The following is a 24,238-nucleotide window of genomic DNA, read 5'->3' as shown; positions in this document are numbered from 1 at the left end:
CATAGTAATTTTATGGATAATACTTTACTTGTCCTATGAGAACCAGCTCTAAAGTTAATCACTTGGCTTAGATGATTAAGAATTTCATAATTTTACTAATTAAATTACAAGAGAGATGAATTAAGCAAGCTCATCACTTTCCTAGTGCAATTAGAAAGATGCAGAATTACCGCATGCATAGGTGAGAGAAAATTCTCTTCTTAGTGGCTTGATGATGGATTAATGTTTCCTTAATCACATCTTAATGTATGAGAAAATTGAATCTAACTTAGTTACAACAATATTGAGTGGTAAAAAAATGCATTTCATCAAATCTACATCATTACCGGCTTGACAATTAATTACTATGCTACGTAGAGAGAGAAATCTCTTCTAATCATGTATTAATCATTGATTAAGAGTGATGAATGGCTGCATAATTAGCTATTGGATGATGATTATGTAATGGAATATAGATATGGAGATTTAGACAGTAGCTATTGGGAATTATAGCTAGGATTAAGCATAGTAGATGAGGAATTAAGAGAATAATGAAGAGAATTATAGAAGAGCATAAATATAATCATGATTACCGTGATTAGGGCTGAAATACTTCCCTCCTTTGCTTCTCCTCCAAAAACTGTGTGTGCCGGCAGCACCTCCCCAAGGTGTGTGTGTGTGTGTGTGTGTGTGTGTGTGTGTGTGTATAAGCACACTCTTAAATAGGTTCCTCCAAGATGAAAAGTCTAGTTTCCTGCCTACCAAGTGTCTAGTTAGCTAGTCTAACTGGCTCTCACACTCACTCTCAAGCTTGGAAACTCTCCCACAACTCCCACAAGACAAGAGGGCGCCCCCTAGCTGCTAAAGATGGCTTAGAGTGGCCTGGAACTTGCTCCCACACAGCCTCGAGCCCCGGTGCGTCCCCGCACAACTTTCGAAAAAATTGGTTTTAGGCTAAAACGGCCCATACGAGTCGAAAGTTAATGCCGTAAATTGCTATACTAAGCTCTAACTAAGGTGTACTAGTCCGAGTACCTGCCATATTTAGCAGCCCCTGGGGTCTGAAAATGCATTTTTTCAAATTCGGGGTACGGGTGCAGTTTTTCGAGACGGTCAAAAGTGGACGGGTCGGGTGACCAAAAACTTACTATTTTTGGAATTTTTGTTGTAAAAAAATATTTTAATTCACATTTCAAAGCTTTACAACATTGTAAACATCATGGCACTGACAAAATTTGGAAAACTGCTAAAAATAGTAACTTTTTCCATTATATTCATTTCATGGTACAATGGTGCTCTTTTTGGTCGGGGTCAGAGACCTTACAAAAGTGAAAGACAGTACTGAAGCCATCCTCAAGTGCACAATGGTGGAATTTGTCCTGCATATGGTTGCACCACAGTGTTAGATGGATGGACTAACAATTAGAAGAATCCATAGATTCTTTGTAGAAGGTGGAGCTGCAACACATTGTAGTAAGGGTTTTATCTGTTACTGCATCAAGTGGAAGGTACGAGAGAAACGAGTCAACATTTGAATTTATGCATCCCAAAAAACAAAACCGGCTTCATCCTTAACGGGATGATGACTTGGTGTATGTTTTTTTGCAACATGAGACATATCCATAATCCTCAAAACATTGCAACAAGAGCATCACAAAAGCACTATGATGTCCTCCAAACCAATGAAGCTATCGCTATAAAAGTTGACGATGCCGACGATATGGAATGGGAGATAGCCTCATGATATGAATGAAGTAGACGATATGGTTGGTGTGTTTGACGTCGATGATGATTTATGACTTGAGCCTTGATATTAGTGCACTACTTGATGTTCACCTCTCTCTCTCTCTCTCTCTCTCTCTCTCTCTCTCTCTCTCTCTCTCTCTCTCTCTCTCTCAAGTTTTACAAACATATTGTAATAATATTTGAAATGAGAGGGCAAAATGTAGATTTGAGATTACAAAAAACTTGGTACAACACATTGGCTTCTTGAGAAAATAGACAGGTTGAAGTGAGGGGGTGAATTAAGACAATGATTGTGCCAGTTTGTCCAGTAGGCCACCTATCTGGATTTCAAAACTTTTGAGCTACTCAGAAGATTGGTCTGCAGGTCCTTGTTGTGAAGGATCACCCTCGTCTACTGGCAGACGAGGTGTCTCTCCTTGGCTTGCAAGATCTTGTCCCTGGATTGCTAATTCAACGAGTGTCTTTGAATCTTTGAGAAGTAGAACTATAATGTGTTTTTGTGCAGCCATTGGGTTATTGGCATTGCATGCTGCCACTTTTTTTGCAATGTGACTGTGGCTAATGCTAGCATTCCCTAGGCAGTTTGACCAATCCACTTGCCTCCCTAGGATGTCATAGACATAACATTGCTGTATGAAGTAGTTTCCCTTTTTTTTTTTGTTTGGCATACACCTCTCTCATCGTATGAATCTTCATAGAAATACTCGTGCTAGCCCTTTGTGCTACAAATCTGGCAGCTTTACTGGAGATGTATCTTTTGAAATACCACTGATTTGAAATAACTACTGTCGCACAAAGTGATTTGGGAATAGCTTCTTGCACTCCTTGAGACTGAGTGGCTTGCCTTGCAACCAAGATTCATCCTCTTTGATGCTGGCTGTGAGGTTCTCCTCTTTCCCATATCACTCTCTCTCTTCTTTAAATATCGCCTTCGCTAGCGTGGTTAAGTTCTTCTTCCATGTTTGCAAATCAAGCGAGCATGTCATGATAAGAAAGCTTGGGGGGAAAGTTAATAAGTCATCACGTTGAAACCACTTAGTCAACACCACTCATTCAATTATACTTATTCAATATCGCTTATTCATCACGTTGAAAACACTTATTCAATGCCACTTTTTATTCATGTTGCAAGAAAGAATAACTACATAATCTACATTTAACACTAGAAACAAGAAAAAAATCAAATCATCACTTTAGTCATTAGTAAGTCGTAGACTAGAATACATTATAATGTTGTAACCCACTCTAAGGGCACCATTTAAACAGAGAGAGAGAGAGATCAAAAGTGTTAGGCCAGGTTGAGGGATTATTTTGCTTGCCACTCTCAAGGTGTGTAAGTACATTGCTAAAAAAATACCTTTTGTTTTGCTCATGGGGCACTGGCATGCACTTTAAGAGAAGTTTATAAGTATGGCACATGGAGAAAATGTCTATGGCTTTAGTCCAAGGGGAGGATTAGTAGATATACATTTGGGGGTGGCCCACATAAAATATTTCTTGCTTTGATTTCTGCTTTCTATCTGCAAATTGTGAGAGGAGGAAAGTGGTATGTTGTTTTTGTCTTTGTGCATGACCCCCAATCAACAATGCCCGCATATCCCTTTTGCCCAAAATGGAGCATCATGTTGCGGGACTATAGATCATTGTGGAGGTAGTCATGTGCATGTAGATACTTTTGGGTTTGAAGAAGAGCATTAATATTTGCAAACTGTTATTTTGGAATAGCTCTTTTGCTCCTTAAATGGCTATGTAATCGTGAATGGCAGGTTGACTACCATCTACATCGCACTCTTTTATCCACTGCTCTATATGGCTGCCATTCCAAAAACATGAAATGAGCATTGGGATGCTCCACATGATGAACCATGGCAAGTGGATAAATAATTCCACGATGGGTGATGTCCAAAATTGTAGCTTTGTCTTTGACCTGCTGACTCCACCATGGATCTAAGCAAAGTGGACTCTAAAAAAATTCACAGTATACACTGTACAGTGGATCTTTAAAGGCAAGATGGGTGACACCCACATGCTTCAAATGTGCCAATCTTCCCTCTCCCACCTTGTGGATCGTGTATGTTGAAGAGAGGAGTATCTGGAAAAAGATGTAAAACAAGGGGGAGTTGTGACTGGTCTAAAGCAATCACGGCACTGGAAGCACGCTCTGCTCTAATGGCGGCTCCTGGATCTTTGGCAGCATTGGAAGAGTTGCCTTCCTCTCTCGCACGCTTTGCAAATCTTTCAAGATTCTCCTTGCTCTTGAACTCAGTATACAAATGTTGCGCAAGTTGTATGCGAGTAGCTATGCTCGGTGAAGTTGTAATATCAAGAATTTTTAGCGCTTGAAAAGTCTTTGGGTTCTGCCCAATAGACTACTTGACCATGTTCAATAAGGAACCTGATTTCATGAGTGATATGTCAAAAGCAACGGGCGCAAATACAATCTGGAGCTCCTCAAACACAGACTTGGTTAAAATCTTGGTGAACTGGTAATAATGCTTCGAGCTGTAGCTTTAGACATCGATGAAGCTCGGTCTCTAGCATGTGGTGAAAGTGGTGCAATATAACCTCAAAAGAAGAACTTTCACTGATGTTTTGCTAGCTTAGTGTTTGCCATATATATAATATAATTTCAAACCATAAACATTATTGATATGAATGCAAACTATCAAAATCATGTTATAATTGTGAAAGTTTAAAGACAGACAAAGAAAACACAAAGAGAGAGAGAGAGAGAGAGAGAGAGAGAGAGAGAGAGAGAGAGAGAGAGAGAGAGAGAGAGAGAGAGAGGTATGTTCATCACAAGAATTGGACCTTGTTATATGCACAAGGGGGAATATAGAGTGCTAGAGAATACATCTAACAATTGAAGGAGCGTACATGTGAATAACCCAGCTTGTGTGAAATACTCTCAGCACAAGTCCTGGATGTTGTTGTAATGTTGATTAATAGTTTAATCAGTCTAATCCCTAATGAAGTGGGTGGAACTCACAACACAACCATTAGTGGAAAGCTTAACAAATATAGGTGTGGGCCAACCATCACATGTATCTACATCCAAGACAACACCAAGTCATCTTGTGATGAACAATGGCATATCTATGGATTAGAAAGTACAAGGTTAATGGGCGCATCATACTAAGATGAAGAGGGAATATGTATGAATCTCTCCACTCTTAGGTTGATGAGTATTAATCCCCAACTTCTATGTAGTAATAGCGATAATGTGACCTAATCTAGTTCTTGATGAGTGCGTGTAACTCACATCACAACCATGTGGACAACTTAACAATCTCAGATGCATGCCAAACATCATATGTATCTCTACATACAAGACACAACAAGTCATCTAATGATGAACAATGGTGTTTCTATGGAGTACGAAGCACAAGGGTAATTGGTATGTCACAAAAAGGTGAAGAGGGCATGAAGTATGCATCTCTCCTCTCCTTGTTGGACGAGTGTCACCCTCGCGTTTCTATGTAGTACAAACAATGATGTGTCCTGATCTAAAATCGTGAACCCTATAGGTCACTCTGAAGTGAGAGGTATAGCATCATGCCTACTGCTTTCCACGAGTGGACCAATGAATTCTAACTCAGCTCTTTGGTGAGAGATAAACTATTGCACCACACAAGTGAGAATCTAAGTTTGTCCAGAAATTTCTCTCTAGAGTGATCCATATGGTTGCACACCATGGGAAGAGATACTAAATTCTACTCACTTCTGGAGTGAGCCGTATGGTTGCACACTACAAAGTGGCCTATAGTCTTCAAGCCAACTCTATGGTAAGAGAGGAATTGCTACACCATAGAGTCTGGCATAACACGCAAAAAAAGTTAGTACTCATGAAATCTAAGCAAAAAATTATACCTAAATACTGCTTTGGCTGCTGATGGTTGATGCTGAGTGGGCTCTCTTAGTGGTAGTCTCTCTGAATATCACAATGCAAGAGGCAATTGCAGTTTCAATCAAAAGCGGCGATGCCTTTTTTATAACTACTTCTTTTGATCAAAAGATTTTTTGATCGAAAGATCTTTTGTTCGAAATATTTTTCCATCGAAAAAGATATTTGGGTATTCGGACGTTATTTGAGATTACAACGTATAATAGCACTTTATACATATATTTTTTAATGAAACGGGCGTATAAATGCAACCCAGGTACTGCTAATATAGCAAATTCCCTTCTTCAAAGATCTAAGGCTATTTCTTACATGTAGGCCATCAAACATTTAGGGAAGGGTCCCCTCCTTGCAAGAACTTAGAGATTGGGTGAGCAATCCACCAACACATGTCACATGAATAGTTAATGAATCCACTGAGGGAACTCTGTGCTACTGGGTGCCCTCAACTCTACAAGGTGTCCTCAACTCTAATTTGAAGAAGTTACCAACCTCTTGCCAACATAGGTGATTAATGTAGAGGGTGACCAACTCATCGATCGGAGTCCAATTGAGTCACTAGGGATCACCAACTAGATGGATAGCCAAGAAAGATTAACTTTGCATGTGAAGGGTCCACAAACACACATGCTAGGAGAAATGAACAGGGTGGATCTATGGTAAAAGAGACCAAGATCAATGAAAAAATGTGGACTATCTGGTGCACCCGCACATGCAACAAAGTGATGTGTAGTGGGATACTTGATGGAGGGTCAAGATGTGGCAGGTTCGTTTTAGGATTGAGTGTGAGATTTCTAGCTCTCTCTTTTGAAGGTATCACAAGTTGCTCTAAGGGTAATGGTCGGCCAATGGTTTTGGTTTTGTCCCAATCACGTGTTACATTACCATGTTTTGGATAGAAATATTGACACACAACCTAGGATAGTAAAATTCATCTAGCCAAAAAAAAGTTGGCACAAACCTTATTTTGGAGGAAGTGCAAGAATTATATGAAGGTTGGTATTTAGTGTATTTGGTTGTAGGGGAGTGTGCTCCTACAAATGTGCACACTCCATGACCAAGGAGTACACAATGGAAGCATCACATACTTCACTGCAAAGTGGATGCTCCAACACTCAAAATGAATTGCGAACAAATTAAGTACCACACAACAATGTCAATGGAGGCAACTCGCAAAATTTTTCATAAAAATGCTTTGGCTCCAGCTTTGAATGCAAAAATGATAGCGGAGATTTGTGATGATGAAGTGGTCCATGAGGTTTTCAAGGTGCAAACCCATGGAGATGAAGAACATATCAAATAGTACGAGGTTCAAATTTGCAAAGAGACAACTTGCACATGCATGGATTTTCAAGATCTTGTTACATGTAGGAAAACCTATCTTGCATGTAAATACATCTATTTTTGTGTCTTAGGTTTAGGCCAGATTGAGAAATATGTTTATCCATCAGCCAGTCATTAGCGAAGTTTAAGTAATCTCAATGCACAAAGTAGGGAGCGCACTTGTCCTACCATAGATGTGTAAGCAAGTTTTTACTCAACTTCTTCAACAACAGAACATGTTCTTGAATGTAAGGAAAAGCTGGAGTACTTGGTGAATAATCTCTTGCCCATAGAGGGCTACACAACTTGGGCCTTCCAAAAATAGAATGCAAAAACAACATGTAAAGTGTTGCCTTATGCTCTACATTCCATACAAGATGTAATGCATTCTATGAATAATGGATGTTTAGCTTTTTGAAGCTTTGTTTTTGTCTTCCACGTTTGTGTGATGATGTATTTTGTTACTTACAATAGATATGCCTCTCTCACTCACTCTATGCATGCCTCTCTCTCTCTCTCTCTCTCTCTCTCTCTCTCTCTCTCTCTCTCTCTCTCTCTCTCTCTCTCTCTCTCTCTCTCTCTCACATACACACTCACACACACACACACATTCTATCTTTAGAATCTTTTTTGGAATTGTCTCATCAGATTTCAAAAAGAGATCACTAGAAAATGCTTGCCAAAAAAATCCTCCCTAGGCACACCATTATGGCACCAAAAGAACTTGAGAGATAACATTGCAATGGTGGTACATGTGGAGCCTCCCATATCTATTCCTCACATTCATAGCTAATGAGGTGATAAATACAAGGTGCTAGACAATCAAGAAACTAGAACAATTGAACACAACCTACACTTGGAAGGGTTGTCTTATTGAATGTGCTATACTAGTGTTTCTTGAATATGTACGCTACTTGGAGAAAACAAAATCCTAGGTGAAGTGGAGCACTGTGTTTTACGATACGATATTCAAAATTAGGGTTCATTACATGGTAACATAATCCTATGAATTTCCAAGATTGACATTTATCATATTGCTAATGAAAATAACAATGTACATTCCCACACCGTAGTAGAATGTAGCAAACTTTTCAAAGGATCTACATCGCCTTGTGCTGACAAAGAAAATCCATAGACGCAAGGCTACTTTGTAGAGTTGTTCAAAGAGATTCATCATGCAAATATGGATTTTTTCATTTAGCTCACAACCACATTTATAACCAAAATTGGATCCATACTTATTGAGGTGGTTGTACTACCATTTTGGCTACAAGAATCACAATGTGGTTCCATTCCACCACCCCACCATTTTATTGCTATGGAAAGCACACTTGATATCTAGTGGGTGACAAATGCATTCATATGTTTCTACCTCATAAAGTAGGCAATGGATAGGGCCAATTGGTAGACTAAACCTCTTAGCTGGCATTGCAACAAGGCTTGATGTGCATGACATAGTCAAGGTAAACCTTTGTATTATTGCAACATCAATAATGCACAAGCATATATGAGCAATAGAGGCATCACTAGATTGCTTGAAGATATCGATGATCACAAGAGGTGAAACTGGTTGAGTACATTTTCTCCTTTGAACCTTCCGTGAGATCATAGAGATTGATTTCACACAGGCTACATCCAAACTACTATCCTGCATCCAATTGACTTATAGTGTGCATGGCCACAACAACTAGAGCAATACACATTTTGTGATTCCACACAAATAGTTTAAGATTGTCAAGCATTAGGAAGAGTATGGGGTCTAGGAGGGCGTCTTTATTTTCCATGAGATTATGGAGGTGATTAACATTTTGATGAATAGATGCATGCCATGTGTGCAATAATGGTGAATGTGTAAGAGAGGTGTAAGAGTGGTCAAAGGATGCACTTTTCCCCCAAAAAAGGGAGTGGACAACTTTATGATTTTTGGCCTTCCATACTCCTACATACGATCTCTAATTTGATTGGAGATTATATATCTATAATCTACACGCCGAGCTCTTTCCGTAGATATGTTACATGATATGGTTTTGCCCGCAAGATTTTTAATTCTCCACCTCCAGCTACCACGAAAAACATGAACATTCTATAAACTTCTCAATAGTTAGTGACGGTCAAGAATGCCGTTCTCATTACACACCAACAAAAGATATTTGATGTTCTATCCACCTAGAAGAGTTATTTTTACATCATCATAGGCCTTTCAGGGAGTGGAAAGACCTTCCTAATGAAATACATAATGATCGGCTACATAGAGGAAAAAAAAATAATCATTCTTTTTGCATCGACCAAAGCAGCAGCTACAACATGACTAAGCAGTATTGCGACCACTATCCATTGCCAATTCAAGATTACTATATGATCAATGAATCAACACTACCCAAAATCACTTCATCCAAAAGATCAGAGATTCATTGCAATTATGCAGTCTAATGCTATCATAATTCATGCGATATCAATGCTCATAAGCACAACATTTGACATTATATATTGTGAATGTCACACACGATTCTCCAACAAACTTGTGCCCCCTTTTAGGGATCTTTCACAACTACCCCTTGTTTGCAAGCATCCCATGCTATTTTGTGAGTCACATAAAATCATTCAATCTAAATGCATCAAGCATGTGTTAGGGTTTGAACCTACTTGCATCCTATGCCCAAGTCCCGATTGTATAGAAGGGAGAGTCGTGCAGATAGATTGTAGGAGTGGAAAAACAAGTGGTCTAAATCTTTGAGTGAGCTACTAGAGATTTTGAAATTTGACTCTTCCATAATTCAATCAGAGAACATTATTTTACTTAGGAGGTGGAACGCAATTGAGGGATATGTCTGAAGATGATTTAGATCTTGATGGCTGGTACATGCTAGCTCACGATGAGGAAGTGCTCAAGTGTTAGGTCACGAAGCAGGATGGAGTGTGGTTGGAGTTAAGAAAAAAGTTATTTTCTTCCTTATCAAGTATTTGCTAAAGAAGAGGCAAATGTTGAGTATTTGCTACTTCAAAAAAGGTTTGAGGACTTGGAGTTGGAAATGGAATATTTGAGAGCAAAAAGCATTGTAGGTAACATGCAGATACTTGCTCAAGGACAAGAGACAATGATAGATGAAATGCAGGACTTTGCAGCGGACCATGATGTCTTTACATTAGTAAATTCTACAAAAACACATGCTTCTATGGGAAAGGACCTGAAGTACAAGAATTGGAGAAGCATGATGAAAAGGTTACTAAGCAAGAAACAAAGGCAAGAAACATCATTCCAGAGGTGGTTCAAAAAGTACTTGGGGAAAATGCATGAAAGAGAAAATTGAAGACTTATTTGGCAAGGTTGAGATGCTTCGGAGATGCTCTCTCAGGAGTTTCCAAAGTCAGCAATTGAAATGATTGATTAACAAAGGTGTTTTTAAACACTAAGGGGGGATTTGTTTTGTCAAGGGTAGAGGAGGTATTTTCACATGTGACTGCACCTTGAATTTAGTTCTAGGTTCTGCAATCCATGGGGAACTACTTACCAATACCTAATTTTTAGGGGTCAAGGGATGTATGGGTTCGAGTCAAAAGTTTTTTGCTTGGAATTTTTTTTTGCCATGGGGCTGTGCCAGGTGTTAAAGTCAAAATTAACTAGTCTTTTTATTTTTAATCAATAGTTAGTAATATGATGTTAAAAAAAAGTCAAAACTGAAGGAGTACGAGCTGAAGTGCGACGCGAGAGAGAGTACGAGAAGAAGAGCACGACGATATGGTGAACTCGCTCTACTGTAATGTGTAGAGCATAGTGAGTTCTTATTAGGTTTTAACAAAAGAATATGTGTACATACCTGGCGGCCCGCCCACTTACCTGGGCGACCACATTGGGCTTTATACCCCAACAACCTCCCACTTAAAGTCCAATGTGGCACTTTAAGTGTGAGAGAAGCTACTATACAAGCTAATATACAAGAGATGTAGAGAAGTGATGTACTACCTTACACCTAACTGCTTGCGAAAATGCGCAAAGCTCTCTGAGGGAAGTCCTTTTGTAAGTAGATCAACAGGATTTTCTGTGGTGTGAACTTTGACAAGCTGAATTTGCTTATCCTCGATCATTTCCCTGATGAAATGATATTTCACTTCCACATGCTTTGTCTTTGAGTGATAAACTGGATTGCAAGCTAATTGTATAGCACTCTGACTATCTCAATATAACACAGGCATCTCTTCTTTGATTCCCAAATCTGTTACTAATCGATTAAGCCAAATTGATTCTTTGCATGCCTCTGATGCTAAACATATTCAACCTCTGTAGTAGACTGAGTAACACAATCTTGTAATCTAGAACGCCATGATATCGCTCCACCAGCCAATGTAAAGACATACCCTGACGTAGACCTTCGGTTGTCTAAGTCACCTACATAATCTGAGTCTATAAAACCCTTTACACTTAGCTCCTGACTCCCATAGCATATACGCATACTCTTTGTAGCTTTCAGGTATCTTAATATTCCTTTCACTGCCTCCCAATGTTTCTTGCCTGGGTTTGACATGTATCGACTTACTACTCCCACTGCAAATGTAATGTCTGGGCGAGTAGCAATCATTGCATACATCAAACTACCCATTGCAGACGCATATGGAATCTTATCCATTTCAGCCTGTTCTTCCTCAGACACAGGACAATCTTGTTTGCTAAGTTTCACATATGGTGGCAATGGAACACTCGATGCCTTTCCCTTCTCCATATTGAAACGTTGCAAAACCTTGTCAATAAACTATGTTTGAGATAACCAAATCAACTTCTTTGATCTGTCTCTCTCAATGCGCATACCAAGAATATGACTTGCCTCACCCATGTCTTTCATGTCAAACGATTTTTCCATCTTTGACTTCAAAGCTGAAATTTCTTCCAAGTGCTTGCCAGCAATCAACATGTCATCCACATACAAAATAAGGATCAGCCAATTGCCATCCTTAGCCTTCTTTGTATAGACAGTGATCGAACTCACTACATTTGTAGCCTTGAGAAAGCATAAACTTGTGGAACTTACGGTACCATGACCTCGGTGATTGTTTTAAGCCAAAAAGACTCTTTAACAACTGGCATACCAAATCTTCATTGCCTTTCTCAACAAACCCTTTTGGCCACTGCATGTAAATTTCCACATCTAAATCACCACGCAAGAACGCTGTCTTGACATCCATTTGGTGCAACACAAAATCTAATATGGCAACCAATGCAAGAAAGCATTTCAATGTAGTCATGTTGACCACTGGAGAGAAGACTTCATCAAATTCAATGCCTTGTTCTTGCTTAAAGCCCTTGGCAACAAGCCTTTCTTTGTACTTTGGCTGACTATCATGAGTAGTGATCTTATACCTGTAAACCCATTTACAAGGTAGAGCCTTTTTGCCCTGTGGTAATTTAACTAGCTTGCATGTCTGGTTTTTATGCAGAGCTGTCATCTCTGACTGCATGGCCAATTGCCAATTCCCGGAGTCCTTCATTTGCACTGCTTCCTTGTAACATGAAGGCTCATTACAATCAGTCAACATGACATAGTTCATAGATGGAACAAACCGATCAGGAGGTCGTAAGATACGTTCCAATTTACGCAAAAGAGGTGGCTGAGGCTCAGCCACAACCCGTGGTTCCAATCTATCCTGTCCTTGCTCCTCTTGAGCCCGGACATTTTGTCTTGCACGTGCAGGTCCATCTTTTTGGAAGACAACTCTTCTAATCTCCTCAACCCTCTCTGGTTTAAATTGATATTTGGCTTCATTAAAGTGAACATCATTGCTGCGGATAACCTTTTTGGATTTGGGATTCCAAAGTCTATACCCTATCTCACCAGAATTACCATAGCCTAGAAAGATGCACTTTCTACTCTTTGGCTCAAGTTTGTTCCTAAATTCCTTTGGAACATGAGTATATGCCTCACAGCCAAAGACTTTGAGATGCTTGTATGAGGGTATTTTGCCTCACCATACCATCTCTTCCACTAAATCTTTCTGCAAAACCTTGCTAGGAGATCTATTTATAAGATGAACAACTGTTGATACAGCTTCAGCCCAAAACCCATTTGGCAATTGTGCATTAGACAACATACTTCTAACCTTCTCTTGTATGGTCCTATTCATCCTCTCAGCAACACCATTTTGAGGAGGATTGTAAGGAGCAGTAAGTTCACGTTTTATACCTTTTGACTCATAAAAGTCCTGAAAGGCCTTTGAAACATACTCTCCACCATTGTCAGTCTGTAAGCATTTAAGCTTCTTGCCACTCTGATTTTCCACAAGTGTCACAAACGTTTCGAAAACAGTAAACGCTTCATCCTTGTGCTTGAGAAAGTAAACCCATACTTTCCTCGAGTAATCATCTATAAATGTCATAAAGTAAGAAGCTCCCCCTAGAGATAGTTTAGGCATAGGTCCACACAAATCACTATGAACAAGTGCCAACTGTGTATCTCTTCTATTGCTTCTATGCTTATGTGGCTGTTGTGTTTGCTTACCATATAGACAATGTTCACAGAATTCAAATCATTAAATGAAAAGCCATGCAAATAACCACAACGAGACAAGATTTCCATTCCCTTCTTGGACATATGTCCTAACCGGCTATGTCCAAAAGAAACGTTCGGCTGCTCGGTTACATTGATTACATTTTTAGAGACATTTGATACATAAATCATGTAAAGTCCTCCAGAATTTACTCCATGTGCTACTGTCATAGAACCCTTGGATATCTTCCACATGTTCTGTCCAAAAGTGGTGACGTAGCAAGCATCATCAAGTAAACATGTGCTGATCAAGCTCTTTGTAATTGCGGGAACATGTCTCACATTTTTCAGCGTGAAAGAAGAGCCATTCTGAAACTTCAATTGAACATCTCCAACACCTAAGATCTCACATGTCTGCCCATTGCCTAGCCGAACATGATCTTTAGTGGTCACATAAGAGATAAACCACTCCTTGTTTGGAGACACATGAAGTGATGCCCCTGAGTCTATAATCCAGTCACTCAGTGCATTTCCATCAGATGCTGTAAGAAGAGCTGAGTCCATTGTATTGTTCAAGAAGTAGATGTCTCCTGACACTAGACTGTCATCCTCTGCAACAGTGTTTGTCACATTTATTTCTTGAATCTTCACTTAGGACTTGTTCTTCTCACCATGGTCTTCAGCTTTCTCTTTGCCTTTTTCTGCTTTCCATTCTGTGCAGTCTCTTTTCATGTGACAATGGTAGCATTCTATGTCACTCTTGCCTTTAGCACTGCAGGACTTGCTACAAGACTGATTCCTCTTTCCACCTTTGTCCTTTTCTTTGGTCCTTCCCCTGACAACTAAGGCTGTTCCTTTGCCTTTGTCCATTGTCTTTCTGTTGGTTTCTCTTGCCACAATGGTAGCATTCTATGTCACTCTTGCCTTTAGCACTGCAGGACTTGCTACAAGACTGATTCCTCTTTCCACCTTTGTCCTTTTCTTTGGTCCTTCCCATGACAACTAAGGCTGTTCCTTTGCCTTTGTCCATTGTCTTTCTGTTGGTTTCTTCAGTAAGCAGACTGCCTTCTACACCTGCTATGGTCAAAACATCTGGAGGTGCAGAATTACTCAAAGCTGTGCAAAAAGTGTCCCAACTTTTCGGAAATGTGATCAACAAGAACATAGCTCTAACAAGTTCATCAAACTTGACACCTTGAGCTGCCAACTGACTGTAGATGGTGTTGAATTCATTCAGATGATTGGACATAGGTGTCCCTTCTTTCATCTTCAAAGTCAACAAGCTTCTTAAGCCAGTATACCTGTGAAGCTGCACTCTACTTCTCATAAAGATCACTCAACTTTGTCCATGCTTCATAAGCCGACATCTCGTCTGCTACATTGAAGTAAACGCTTTCTGCCAAAGTCAGCATAATGGTAGAAAGTGCCAATTCATTCATTTCGCTCCATTCATCTTCGTCCATATCTTCTGGTTTTATCGCCTTGAGCTTTATAGGTTTTATCTGCTTATTTTGTACCAACACGTGCCAAATCTTCTTCTTCCACAATGGGAAATTGGTTCCATCTAGCTTCTTGATATTGTAAAGAGAAGTGTCCTGTGATCCAGCCATAGCTACGCTTCACAATAGTTTACTTTCCTGGGAAAAATTCGGCAGAGTTTCCGCTGTAAACTGACCTCTGAACCAATATCAACCTGTCAAATGAACCAAGAAAGCTTCAGATTCTGCAAAAATGTCGACAGAGTCTCCTTTGTAAAATGGCTCTGGTGTACTCAAAAAACAGACCAAAAACAGCTCAAAAAACACTGTCTCTCTAACACTGTAAGCTACGGGTAAACCTGTCCTGCACCTGTACTAGCTCTCATTGTCTTGTCACTGTCCTGTAAGCATAGACTGCGACAATGCCTCAACGGCAGTAAAGCAAAGATGCAATCCCAATTGTCTAACTCATAGTCAATACATCCTAGCTGCCTATCTAAGGGTGCTCGAGGGATCGCTCCAAGACCTGTATCACCAAAAGGATCTCAACATTCGAGAATCCCCCAGCTCAATAAAACCTCACTCGACCCTCAACAAAGGCTGCAGTAAATCTGACATTACATAGACTTCCCACAAAGTCATACATCCACAAATTTCCCACTGTATGCTGTAACCGCTGCGGCGGTTGTTTGCTGCGTGACTCACAGCCAACAAACCCTCAACAGACATACATCATCTCTGACAATACATCCCATGTGGAAGTACCTGCAATGTCAGGATGAAATCTGGAATATCAAGCAACAACTACAAGCTACTTGATGAACTAGTGGATGTCACCTACAGTCCGTGTGTAGGTGTGCCCGTGTCGTATGTGACACGCCTCCAAGAACTGTGAGCTGTCCTTCGTTGTGTAGACAGCCACAAATCAGCACTCTGGAAGTGTAGATATCCTCAGCACTTGCAGTCGTAGGCCGAAACCCCAAATTTGCAGAGTCGGATCTGCACCCGCCAAGACCACGTAGTCAAAAATGGCCTGTGCAGAGTTTTATCGAAGCCGAACGGTGGCCGAGATGACCTCAAAATGAAATTATGAGAACACCAAGCCCTTCGGGCTGTCCCACAGGATTTGGGGCCGTGTCTTCGCCTGTCGAATCTCACTCCAATCTGAGCAGGTGACTGGCTACCTGCAAATGCTGCCCCGAGCCTCGATCTGAGCTCTGATACCAGTTGAAGGAGTACGAGTAGAAGTGCGACGCGAGAGAGAGTGCGAGAAGAAGAGCACGACGATATGGTGAACTCGCTCTACTGTAATGTGTAGAGCATAGTGAGTTCTTATTAGGTTTTAACAAAAGAATATGTGTACATACCTGGCGGCCCGCCCACTTACCTGGGCGACCACATTGGGCTTTATACCCCAACAAAAACACCTCTTCAGATCAGGGAACATGTTAATCCCAAATGGATGTAATGTTTTTCAGGTGGAATGAAGGAGATGGAGAGATGGTTGAGGCCTTGTGCAATACCTATTCTTTGTGTTTTCAGTGTTACCTATTTTTAGGCTGTCTGTTGTTTCTTTCTTGATTATTCCCGTTTCTTCGCTGAAAGTGGATTGTTCATGTGTTTTGTGTATGAAATGGATGAGTAAGATGTTTATACACCTTTTTTAAAGTGCCACAAGCCCCATAAACACCCAATAGCATCACCTCTTTGATGTTGGTAGCTCTTTGGGTAGCTTTGACCTAAGCAATTTTATTCCTTTTGCAAGCTTTGTCTCTTGTCTGCATCTCCATTGATGAGTTCATCTTTGTAAAGAAACTAGGAGGCACCTTGAACACATATCATTGAACACTTGGGACTTGGTTTGGACATCCAATCACATCCAACTACGTGAAGAAGATTCACGTCACCATTAAAAGCAGATCACGTACCTCCTCGTGTATGACCACACGGGTCTAATACCAAGCACCTTGAGCACATATCATTGAACATTTGGAGCTTGGTAGGGACATCCAATCACATCCAACTACATGAAGAAGATTCACATCACCATTAAGAAGATCACGTTATTACTCATTCATGACAACACGAGGATAATACCAAGCTCTAGTTTTCTATGTAGCTGCGACTTCTTTCCCTTGGCAATATTTGCCGCTTTTTCAAAACTCTTGGGTTGCTCCAACTCTACCTTCACACATAGGCTCCATACAAAGCTATTAGTGATTATGTTCTTCTTCACAATAGTTAAAGATTTTCTTGGTTCTAATGTTGTTTGTAGATTATCCCACAACTTAATATCTTTTAGAACTCTTACTGCATCTTGCTCTTTTTCATTGCCTGCCATGTCAATTCAAGGTGCTTTGCATAGTGAAAACGAGCTAGAAAATATGATTGAGTCCCCTACAAAATTCCATATACATTATTATGTTCAATATTGTATATCCTCAAACATCGTCCATCACAACATTTTGGGATCCTCATCCTTGATGTGGTTGCTTATGCATGCAACCTCTCACTACTCTAGAAACATCAACAAATTTTTATCGGGGCCAGGTCTTTCAAATATTATGGGCCCTTCCAAATTTTGTCAAAGATTAACCATACAACCTTCACATTGAATTTTTCAGATAATTGGAGGATTCAGAATGCATTCCACATGAGTGTTCTACTACCTTTCAAGGGACAAGTGCCATAGGATTTGGTTCCTATTGAGAAACCAGAGGTTAAGAGATATAACAAATCCTTCATCCTGAGAAAATCTTGGCACACAGGGAAAGGGAAGTGGAGGAAAACCCAATCAAAAAGTACTTGGTCAAGTTCAAGAACTACCTTGCTATTGATGCCAAAATGGATGGAGGAGGATTTGGTAGATACACCTCAATGGTTAAGAGTTTTACCTTGAGGCTTTTAGTTTGGCATCAACAACCACTTCAAGAGTTCATGCGAATTCAAGGGTTGGGTATAGTGTAGCTTGCTATATGAAGGAGAGCTACTCCACTTTCTTGTCAAGAGACCAGCAAGTGATTTTGAATAGAGTCAACCAATTATTACTTTGATATTTTTGGGGATACCGAGCCGATGCTATTCAGCCTGGTGACTTCTATATGTGTACATATAAACATGATTCTTGAAACATAAATGCTTACTCTTTAGGTTTTTATATTTGATTGAGTATATGTGTGGCAATATTTCTACAACATTTTATCCATTCACCATTGTGGTGATGATGATGATTCTAGTGCATCTATATAGAGATAAGTACGGCCATGGGTGTGATGACTAGTTATATCTAGTGTAAAGTAATGATGCATCTGCAGTCCAATGTAGACTAAAATATGAATGTGATTGATGTTTGTTTAAAATCTAGTGTGGCTTATGATTTATGTTAGTGCATGCTTTGTGTATGCATTATCTTGTGTAGATGGTCATCGGTATGTCTCCATGGAGTCAATGTCTACATATTTTTCGTGCTATGTCTATTTTTCGGGTGTTATCAAGGTCAATTACTCTTCTTTTATGAGAATTATTGGTGCACAAGTGCCCGTCATATGGAAGATCTAAGAGAAGAAGACACCGACCCTAAAACGTCCACCATAGGCCCAAATTGCAATGTGAATCGTAGCACAATTGACGAGAATGAAGATGTGGCATACTTACAATGTTGATATGACCCTTACAGCTCTGCAACTGACTCGCAATTTCTTATTGCTTGATCCTTCTTTTTGGCTAGTTATTGTAGAAAGCATATGATTCCAATGCGTTTGAGCCTCAATTGAATATGTTGCGTTTGGGGCACTCTACCTGTAAATTAGATTTTGGGGCCAACAGAAGACTCAGTTTAAGTGACTTGGGCTTACATAAAACATCTATACCTCAACCTCAATGAAAGATTTGGGAATATATAGCTTATTAGAAGTTGAAAAAAATTTGCCATGCCACTAAAGAATACATTTATTTCTAGTGGAGTTGCCAGAAAAAAAGCTTCAAACCTATGTTTGTCAACTTCCCAAAAATGTATACAGAGAGAGAGAGAGAGAGAGAGAGAGAGAGAGAGAGAGAGATTGCTCTTGAGAGACTGGAGAAAGATACACAAATGCTTGCTTTGATTAAGAGTGCCCCCATTAAGATTTTTTCCTAGCTTTGCTGGGTTTTCTTTTTTTTAATGCAGAAAATCTGTATTGAGGACCACATGCTGCAAAATCAACACAAAAAATTAGAATCATGCTTCCAAAGAATGCTCTCTCTCTCTCTCTCTCTCTCTCTCTCTCTCTCACACACACACACACACAACACACACACAGAATAAGCAGATGAAAGACGCTCAGCCGGCCAGCCATAGAATCACTAGGGCGTGAGGGTTGCATGTCAGTACACAAGACTGCGTGTCAGCTTTTTGTGCTGCCCAAGCAAGGCCGGCCGGCCTCACCTATATCTCACACGGGCATAGGAGGAGATGGGATCTACGGTGGAATGATTGATTGCACCGTAGATCTCAGACAAACGATCTCAGACAAACTTGGGCAAAGTAAACTTGGGAAAAATGTGAACCCCGGTACCCATATTTACTTCAAAACACCCCCCCCTCCCCCCCCCCCCCCCCCGGGCGCGCACGCCACGTGGAATGTACACGTTTTCGTGAAGTTTTGCCATGCAAATGTATAGGGGTGGGAGAAAGTAAATTCGAGCATATACCCTAGTTTACAAAAATATGACAGAATCTACGGAGTCCGATTGATGTCCGGGCCCTAGATTAATGGGAGCCTTTGGTCCCATCTTCCATGCCCGTGTTAGATATAGCTGAGGGCCCGCCACCTTGTCAGCTACAGATCTGCCGAAGAGTACATGTGCTAAGGCTACATCCCATCCCTCCCCCCCCCCCCCCCCTTTCCAAGTCTCCAGTTCAAGGCTCGTCGATAGATTTATGAGCTCTCTTCTTCTTCTCCTCTCTCTCTCTCTCTCTCTCTCTCTCTCTCTCTATCTATCTATCCATGGGGTGACACCAAACATTATTGAGTACCTTGATTTGGGTCCGTTTGTACGTGTAAGTGACATGCAGGAGATTGTCTGAGGCTTGGATAACAGCAGGATAAGAGTACTCATCCTTCCCCAGCTCCGACTCCTCCAGAGTCAGCACTTCATGCCAAGTGTCACCATCATCCTTTGACACGCCAACCTTGAGGACTGCACGTGAAATGGTGTTGTACACCAGAATTAGACGCCCATCATGCAGCTTCACTCCATCGATACCTGCTTGCAAACAAATGGGTTCGGACAATTAGACATCCAGCATTCAGTCCAAATACATGTCCCGTGCACACACACAGTGCGCGTGCATGTGTGGAAAGAAAACACTACTTGTATGCTCTCATTACAGAAGGAACATAAATACCGCTATTTGGATTTGGAAGGTCTATGGGACGAACAGAACTCCATGTCCAGCCACCATCAAAAGACTCTGCCAAACAGACATTCCCACCATTCGACCTTAACAAGAACCGAAGGCTGCTATTGTTGGTCTTGTAGGCCACAGGCTGAATGACCCCCATTGCCATATTCTCTCTTGAATAAATGGGTCCATGCTTCACCCATGTCTCACCAGAATCATTTGTGACCTGCAAGCACACATGGAATGTAAAGACATCCATATGCAAAACATTTAGTTACTTTTCAATAGATGTCTAATTATCCCATTTGGTTCTTTAGAACAGCCCATGACGTTAGCAAATGAGACTGTCGGTCTGCAAATTTGGGAAACTAACCCTCGGACATATCTTACCACTTGGACCTCATCTGCAAGAGCCCAATTAGCATCATACAACACCGCATTGCAAAAACCACATGGGACATATTATTTTACAAGGGGATTTTTGAAGACCGCGTTGCACAGTTAGTGAGCACAAGTAAACTTGCAAAATGTCAAGGCAAGCTCAATTTGGCAAAACGAGAGAAACTAAGCCTTGAACATTTATTAAAAGAAAATGAAGCACAGTAAGTCTTGTAATGCCAAGGCAAGCTCACTTAGGCATGTGCGAACAGTCTCTCCCTGAGGAGCTAAGTGTAAGTATGCAATATTTCCAAGACTTTCTCCTGGTCTCATCATTAAGATAAGTTTACCTCTGCCCATGCTCCCCATGACTGGTAGCTCTCTACAGATGATCCGCAAATGAGTTGCCCATTTTCCAGCATTAATGGCTGCAAGACACAATATGCATTATAAGCATACTTAAAGAAGGTTTAACAAATTCAGAGTAGGGTTAAAAAGATGGCACAACAAGTGCACAAACTTATCATTTTTAAAAAAAAGACCAGAAAAAAGAGGACATAATCAACTCGTGCACAATATCGTGCAAGCAGCATCATAGAGAAAAGGTTTCAGCTTAACTGCATCTGGCCTCTAAATCTATTCCAAGTTCCTTTTGTAGAGCTTTATATTGCATTATGGTTTGTGTGTTGCTTGCTCTTTTTTTGCTGTACTCATGGAACATGCAAGTAGTAACATGTAACATAGCATGTGTGTGCACTCTAGAAAAAGAAGACTCGTACCTTGTTCTTTGATGGACCCAAAATCCCTGGAGGCAATTGTTCTCTGCTCGACCAGGTTCTCCCGCCATCTTTGGACCGCTTCATGAAACCACTCCACCTGAGCAACAGCCACACAAATCGTCAAAACAACCAAAAGAGAATCAAAGAGAGCACCCTCTTAAGATTGTCGAAATTGATCCACTCTGTTGCTTAGAGTTTACAAGACAACTCCCCAGGTCACACACAAAGCATAGTAGCATTGATAGCAAGCTTGGGGAAAAAATGCTCACTTTTGAACTTCAGGCCCAATCTTGTAAAAAATTAGTGTATCGTTGTTTGGCATTTTGAAAAGGACCGGATTCCACATAGGGGTGCCATCCTCCTCGTCAACAGCACTAGGAAAAGACCATATGCCATCCTTCAAGAATTATGAAAGCTTGGTCATGGCATAATGGAAAATAAGGAGGAACTTCAGAGAAATCAAAGAGTTGCATCAATTTAGAACCTTATATGTCTGTATCCATATTTTCACATCTGATGCGCCTTCATATCTGCCTCCAAAGTACGCTGCTAGAAACATGCCTGGTTCTGCCTGCAGATATATCATTGTCACCCAAGAAGAGAGAAAAGCTACATTGGCGATATTGCAGTTAAGGTCACACATGCACCCTACTAGAACATGAACGCTAATGGTTTACATAAAGGCAAGATGCATTAGCTCCAACCATTCACTGGAAAATGTCCGAGGATGCAAAAGCGAGCAACTTATGGGTCAGCCAGTTCACCAGTTCTACTGGCGCAAGACCAACTATGGCTCATTAATATTACCATTTTATTCGAATGCATTTGAAAATGGAATCAATTACCAGTAAAAAATAACACAAATTCTGAAAACTTTGTTACGTTTACTTGTTCATGAGTAAACATGACTGAAGAGATACATCTCTTCAAATTGTCAAGGTGGCCAAAAACCATGATGCAAAAAGATCAATAATTGAAGCACATGTCAAAACTGTGTAATAAAGCTCCCATAAGCTCTTCATAAAACATCATTAATTAGATTATCAAAGGCATGCAGTGCAGTAAGATGGCATCAATATTCAGGTCTAAAAACTCTTTAAACACATTACTCCCTTAGATACTTTACAAAGTTAAAAAAGGGCAATCCGATGAGCAAACTGTATAGGATGTAGAAGGCAAGCATACCTCAACAATGGTGGAGGCATGGCAGCTGCGGAATGGAGCTTCTTCCAGTGGAAATAGAAATTCTTGCCGTACAAGAGCTGAGCTTGAAGGTGTTGTGTCTAGCCACATTCTGTGCTCATTGAAACTCCATCAACTAAGAAAGTGTAGAATGCACCACAAAGAATGCTACCCAATATACATCTTAGCATGCACACATGCACACTTATGGAGGTTGCACTACATATCAAAAAGAAGATTTGCCTATGAGTCCTATGTCCCCAAAAGGGTTCCTAACCCACTATAGACAAATGATGAGACTGAAGCCTTGACCGCTGCATTCAAGATAAAACTTGAAATTATCGGTGCCTTATTAATGTGACTGCAAAATCAGACTTGTAAAGAATTGTGATTTTTTAATTCACGGAGGTGCTGCCGGAAATCAATTTGCCTTGGGTCTTTACGCACACATGAAAACACAAAAAACTTTGGCATACACTTCATGCCTCATTAGATAGATAATTACAATTCCAAAAACAATATAGCCATTACCCTGACATATTGCTATGATGACTTGATGTCATATCGTGCAGAACCCTTCTTGAAGCTCGACTTGAGGCAGATAAGCTCTCCCTATATTCTCCATGTGTGTACGATTCAGCAATGCCCAGAAAGCAAAGAAACCCTAGAAGACCTGCGTTTTTAAGAAAACTGACACTGCCCATTGATTACTTGGAGCAAGGTTCAAAGGATTGATGAGCAAATAATACAAAAGAGCCTGCTTTAATTGAAAGCGATATTGCAGAGTGCCCGACTAAAATAAGGTGAGGCTTTGCGTCGGACTAAAATACAGGCTTGTGAAATCTAGAGAAATCGATGAGCGAATCCTTTACCTGAAGATTTCTGAGTTGTAGCAATAACCTGGTCACTTCGTCTGACGCTCGGCAAGCTTGGAATGCTGCCATCTATGCGCGCATGCTGCCATAAATCCAAGCTTTAGCCGCTGCTTAGAAGCGCACTAATGAAAAGTGTAGCTCGCAAGTCCATGCAGTTACCACCTAAGAGTTTAAGGATGCTCGCTATCTCTCTCTCTCTCTCTCTCTCTCTCTCTCTCTCTCTTCCCCGTCTTGAGTTCAAGACTCGCAGGATAGATCTATGAAGCCATTGTCCTAAGACATTAACTAGCGTATCGTGATTGCCAAATGTTCAGTCACGGGAATAGTGACTCGCAGGATAGATCTATGAAGCCATTGTCCTAAGACATTAACTAGCGTATCGTGATTGCCAAATGTTCAGTCACGGGAATAGTAAGTCACTTAGATACAAGTCACTTTAATTGAACTACAATGATGAGTGCATCAAGCAAGAATAAACAACATACTTTGTGGTACTCAAATAGTTAACTTTGACATAAAAGAGCATTAGTGACAATGTCTTCAAAGCATAGAGAAAGTTAGAAACAAACACAATTGTCAAGCATTCATGATATGCCGAAGAAGGCTGTTGAGATATAAATAGGCAATGTGGGAAGACGTCTGTCAGTATAGAAATTGTAGTGTGGTTGTAGAAACGCTGACAGTGTTGTTGAAGTACTTCTTAACAAAAGCTTCAACTTCTCAAATGTGGGAGAGTTGAAT

The 24,238-nt window shown here is 40.4% G+C and overlaps 1 protein-coding gene across 2 annotated transcripts; it reads right to left on the bottom strand.

The window, feature by feature from the left end:
• Positions 1-13,486: 13,486 nt before the first annotated feature.
• On the bottom strand, positions 13,487-23,724 carry LOC147437285 (BNR/Asp-box repeat family protein). 2 transcript variants are annotated; one of them, XM_086486852.1, is made up of 11 exons: positions 23,495-23,724; positions 23,154-23,295; positions 22,626-22,734; positions 21,925-22,011; positions 21,710-21,837; positions 21,441-21,537; positions 21,012-21,089; positions 20,287-20,509; positions 19,915-20,144; positions 18,555-19,089; positions 13,487-15,115 (listed from the first exon to the last, which is right to left on the bottom strand). In XM_086486852.1, exons 2-10 carry the CDS (start codon positions 23,183-23,185, stop codon positions 19,057-19,059), a joined length of 1,017 nt encoding a protein of 338 aa, XP_086342978.1. In that variant the 5' UTR covers positions 23,186-23,295; positions 23,495-23,724; the 3' UTR covers positions 13,487-15,115; positions 18,555-19,056. The 2 variants fall into 2 exon arrangements, with proteins under 2 accessions (XP_086342978.1, XP_086342980.1); XM_086486854.1 differs by lacking the exons at positions 23,154-23,295; positions 23,495-23,724 and having other exon boundaries at positions 21,925-22,007.
• Between the last annotated feature and the right edge of the window lie 514 nt (positions 23,725-24,238).

This window comes from Adiantum capillus-veneris, chromosome 17, assembly GCF_014529385.1.
Source record: "Adiantum capillus-veneris isolate H3 chromosome 17, ASM1452938v2, whole genome shotgun sequence".
Taxonomy (NCBI): Eukaryota; Viridiplantae; Streptophyta; class Polypodiopsida; order Polypodiales; family Pteridaceae; genus Adiantum; species Adiantum capillus-veneris.
This window is presented reverse-complemented; position numbering and strand designations above follow the sequence as displayed.

What these genes read in the sequence shown, in the direction of transcription:
- LOC147437285 (XM_086486852.1), bottom strand. Translation starts at nt 23,185, where the DNA reads ATGACATCAAGTCATCATAGCAATATGTCAGG. An exon ending in ATGCCTCCACCATTGTTGAG is followed by an intron (nt 22,012 to 22,625) that starts GTATGCTTGCCT and finishes ATATATCTGCAG; the next exon opens with GCAGAACCAGGCATGTTTCT. An exon ending in ACAAACGGACCCAAATCAAG is followed by an intron (nt 19,090 to 19,914) that starts GTACTCAATAAT and finishes TTGATTTTGCAG; the next exon opens with CATGTGGTCCTCAATACAGA.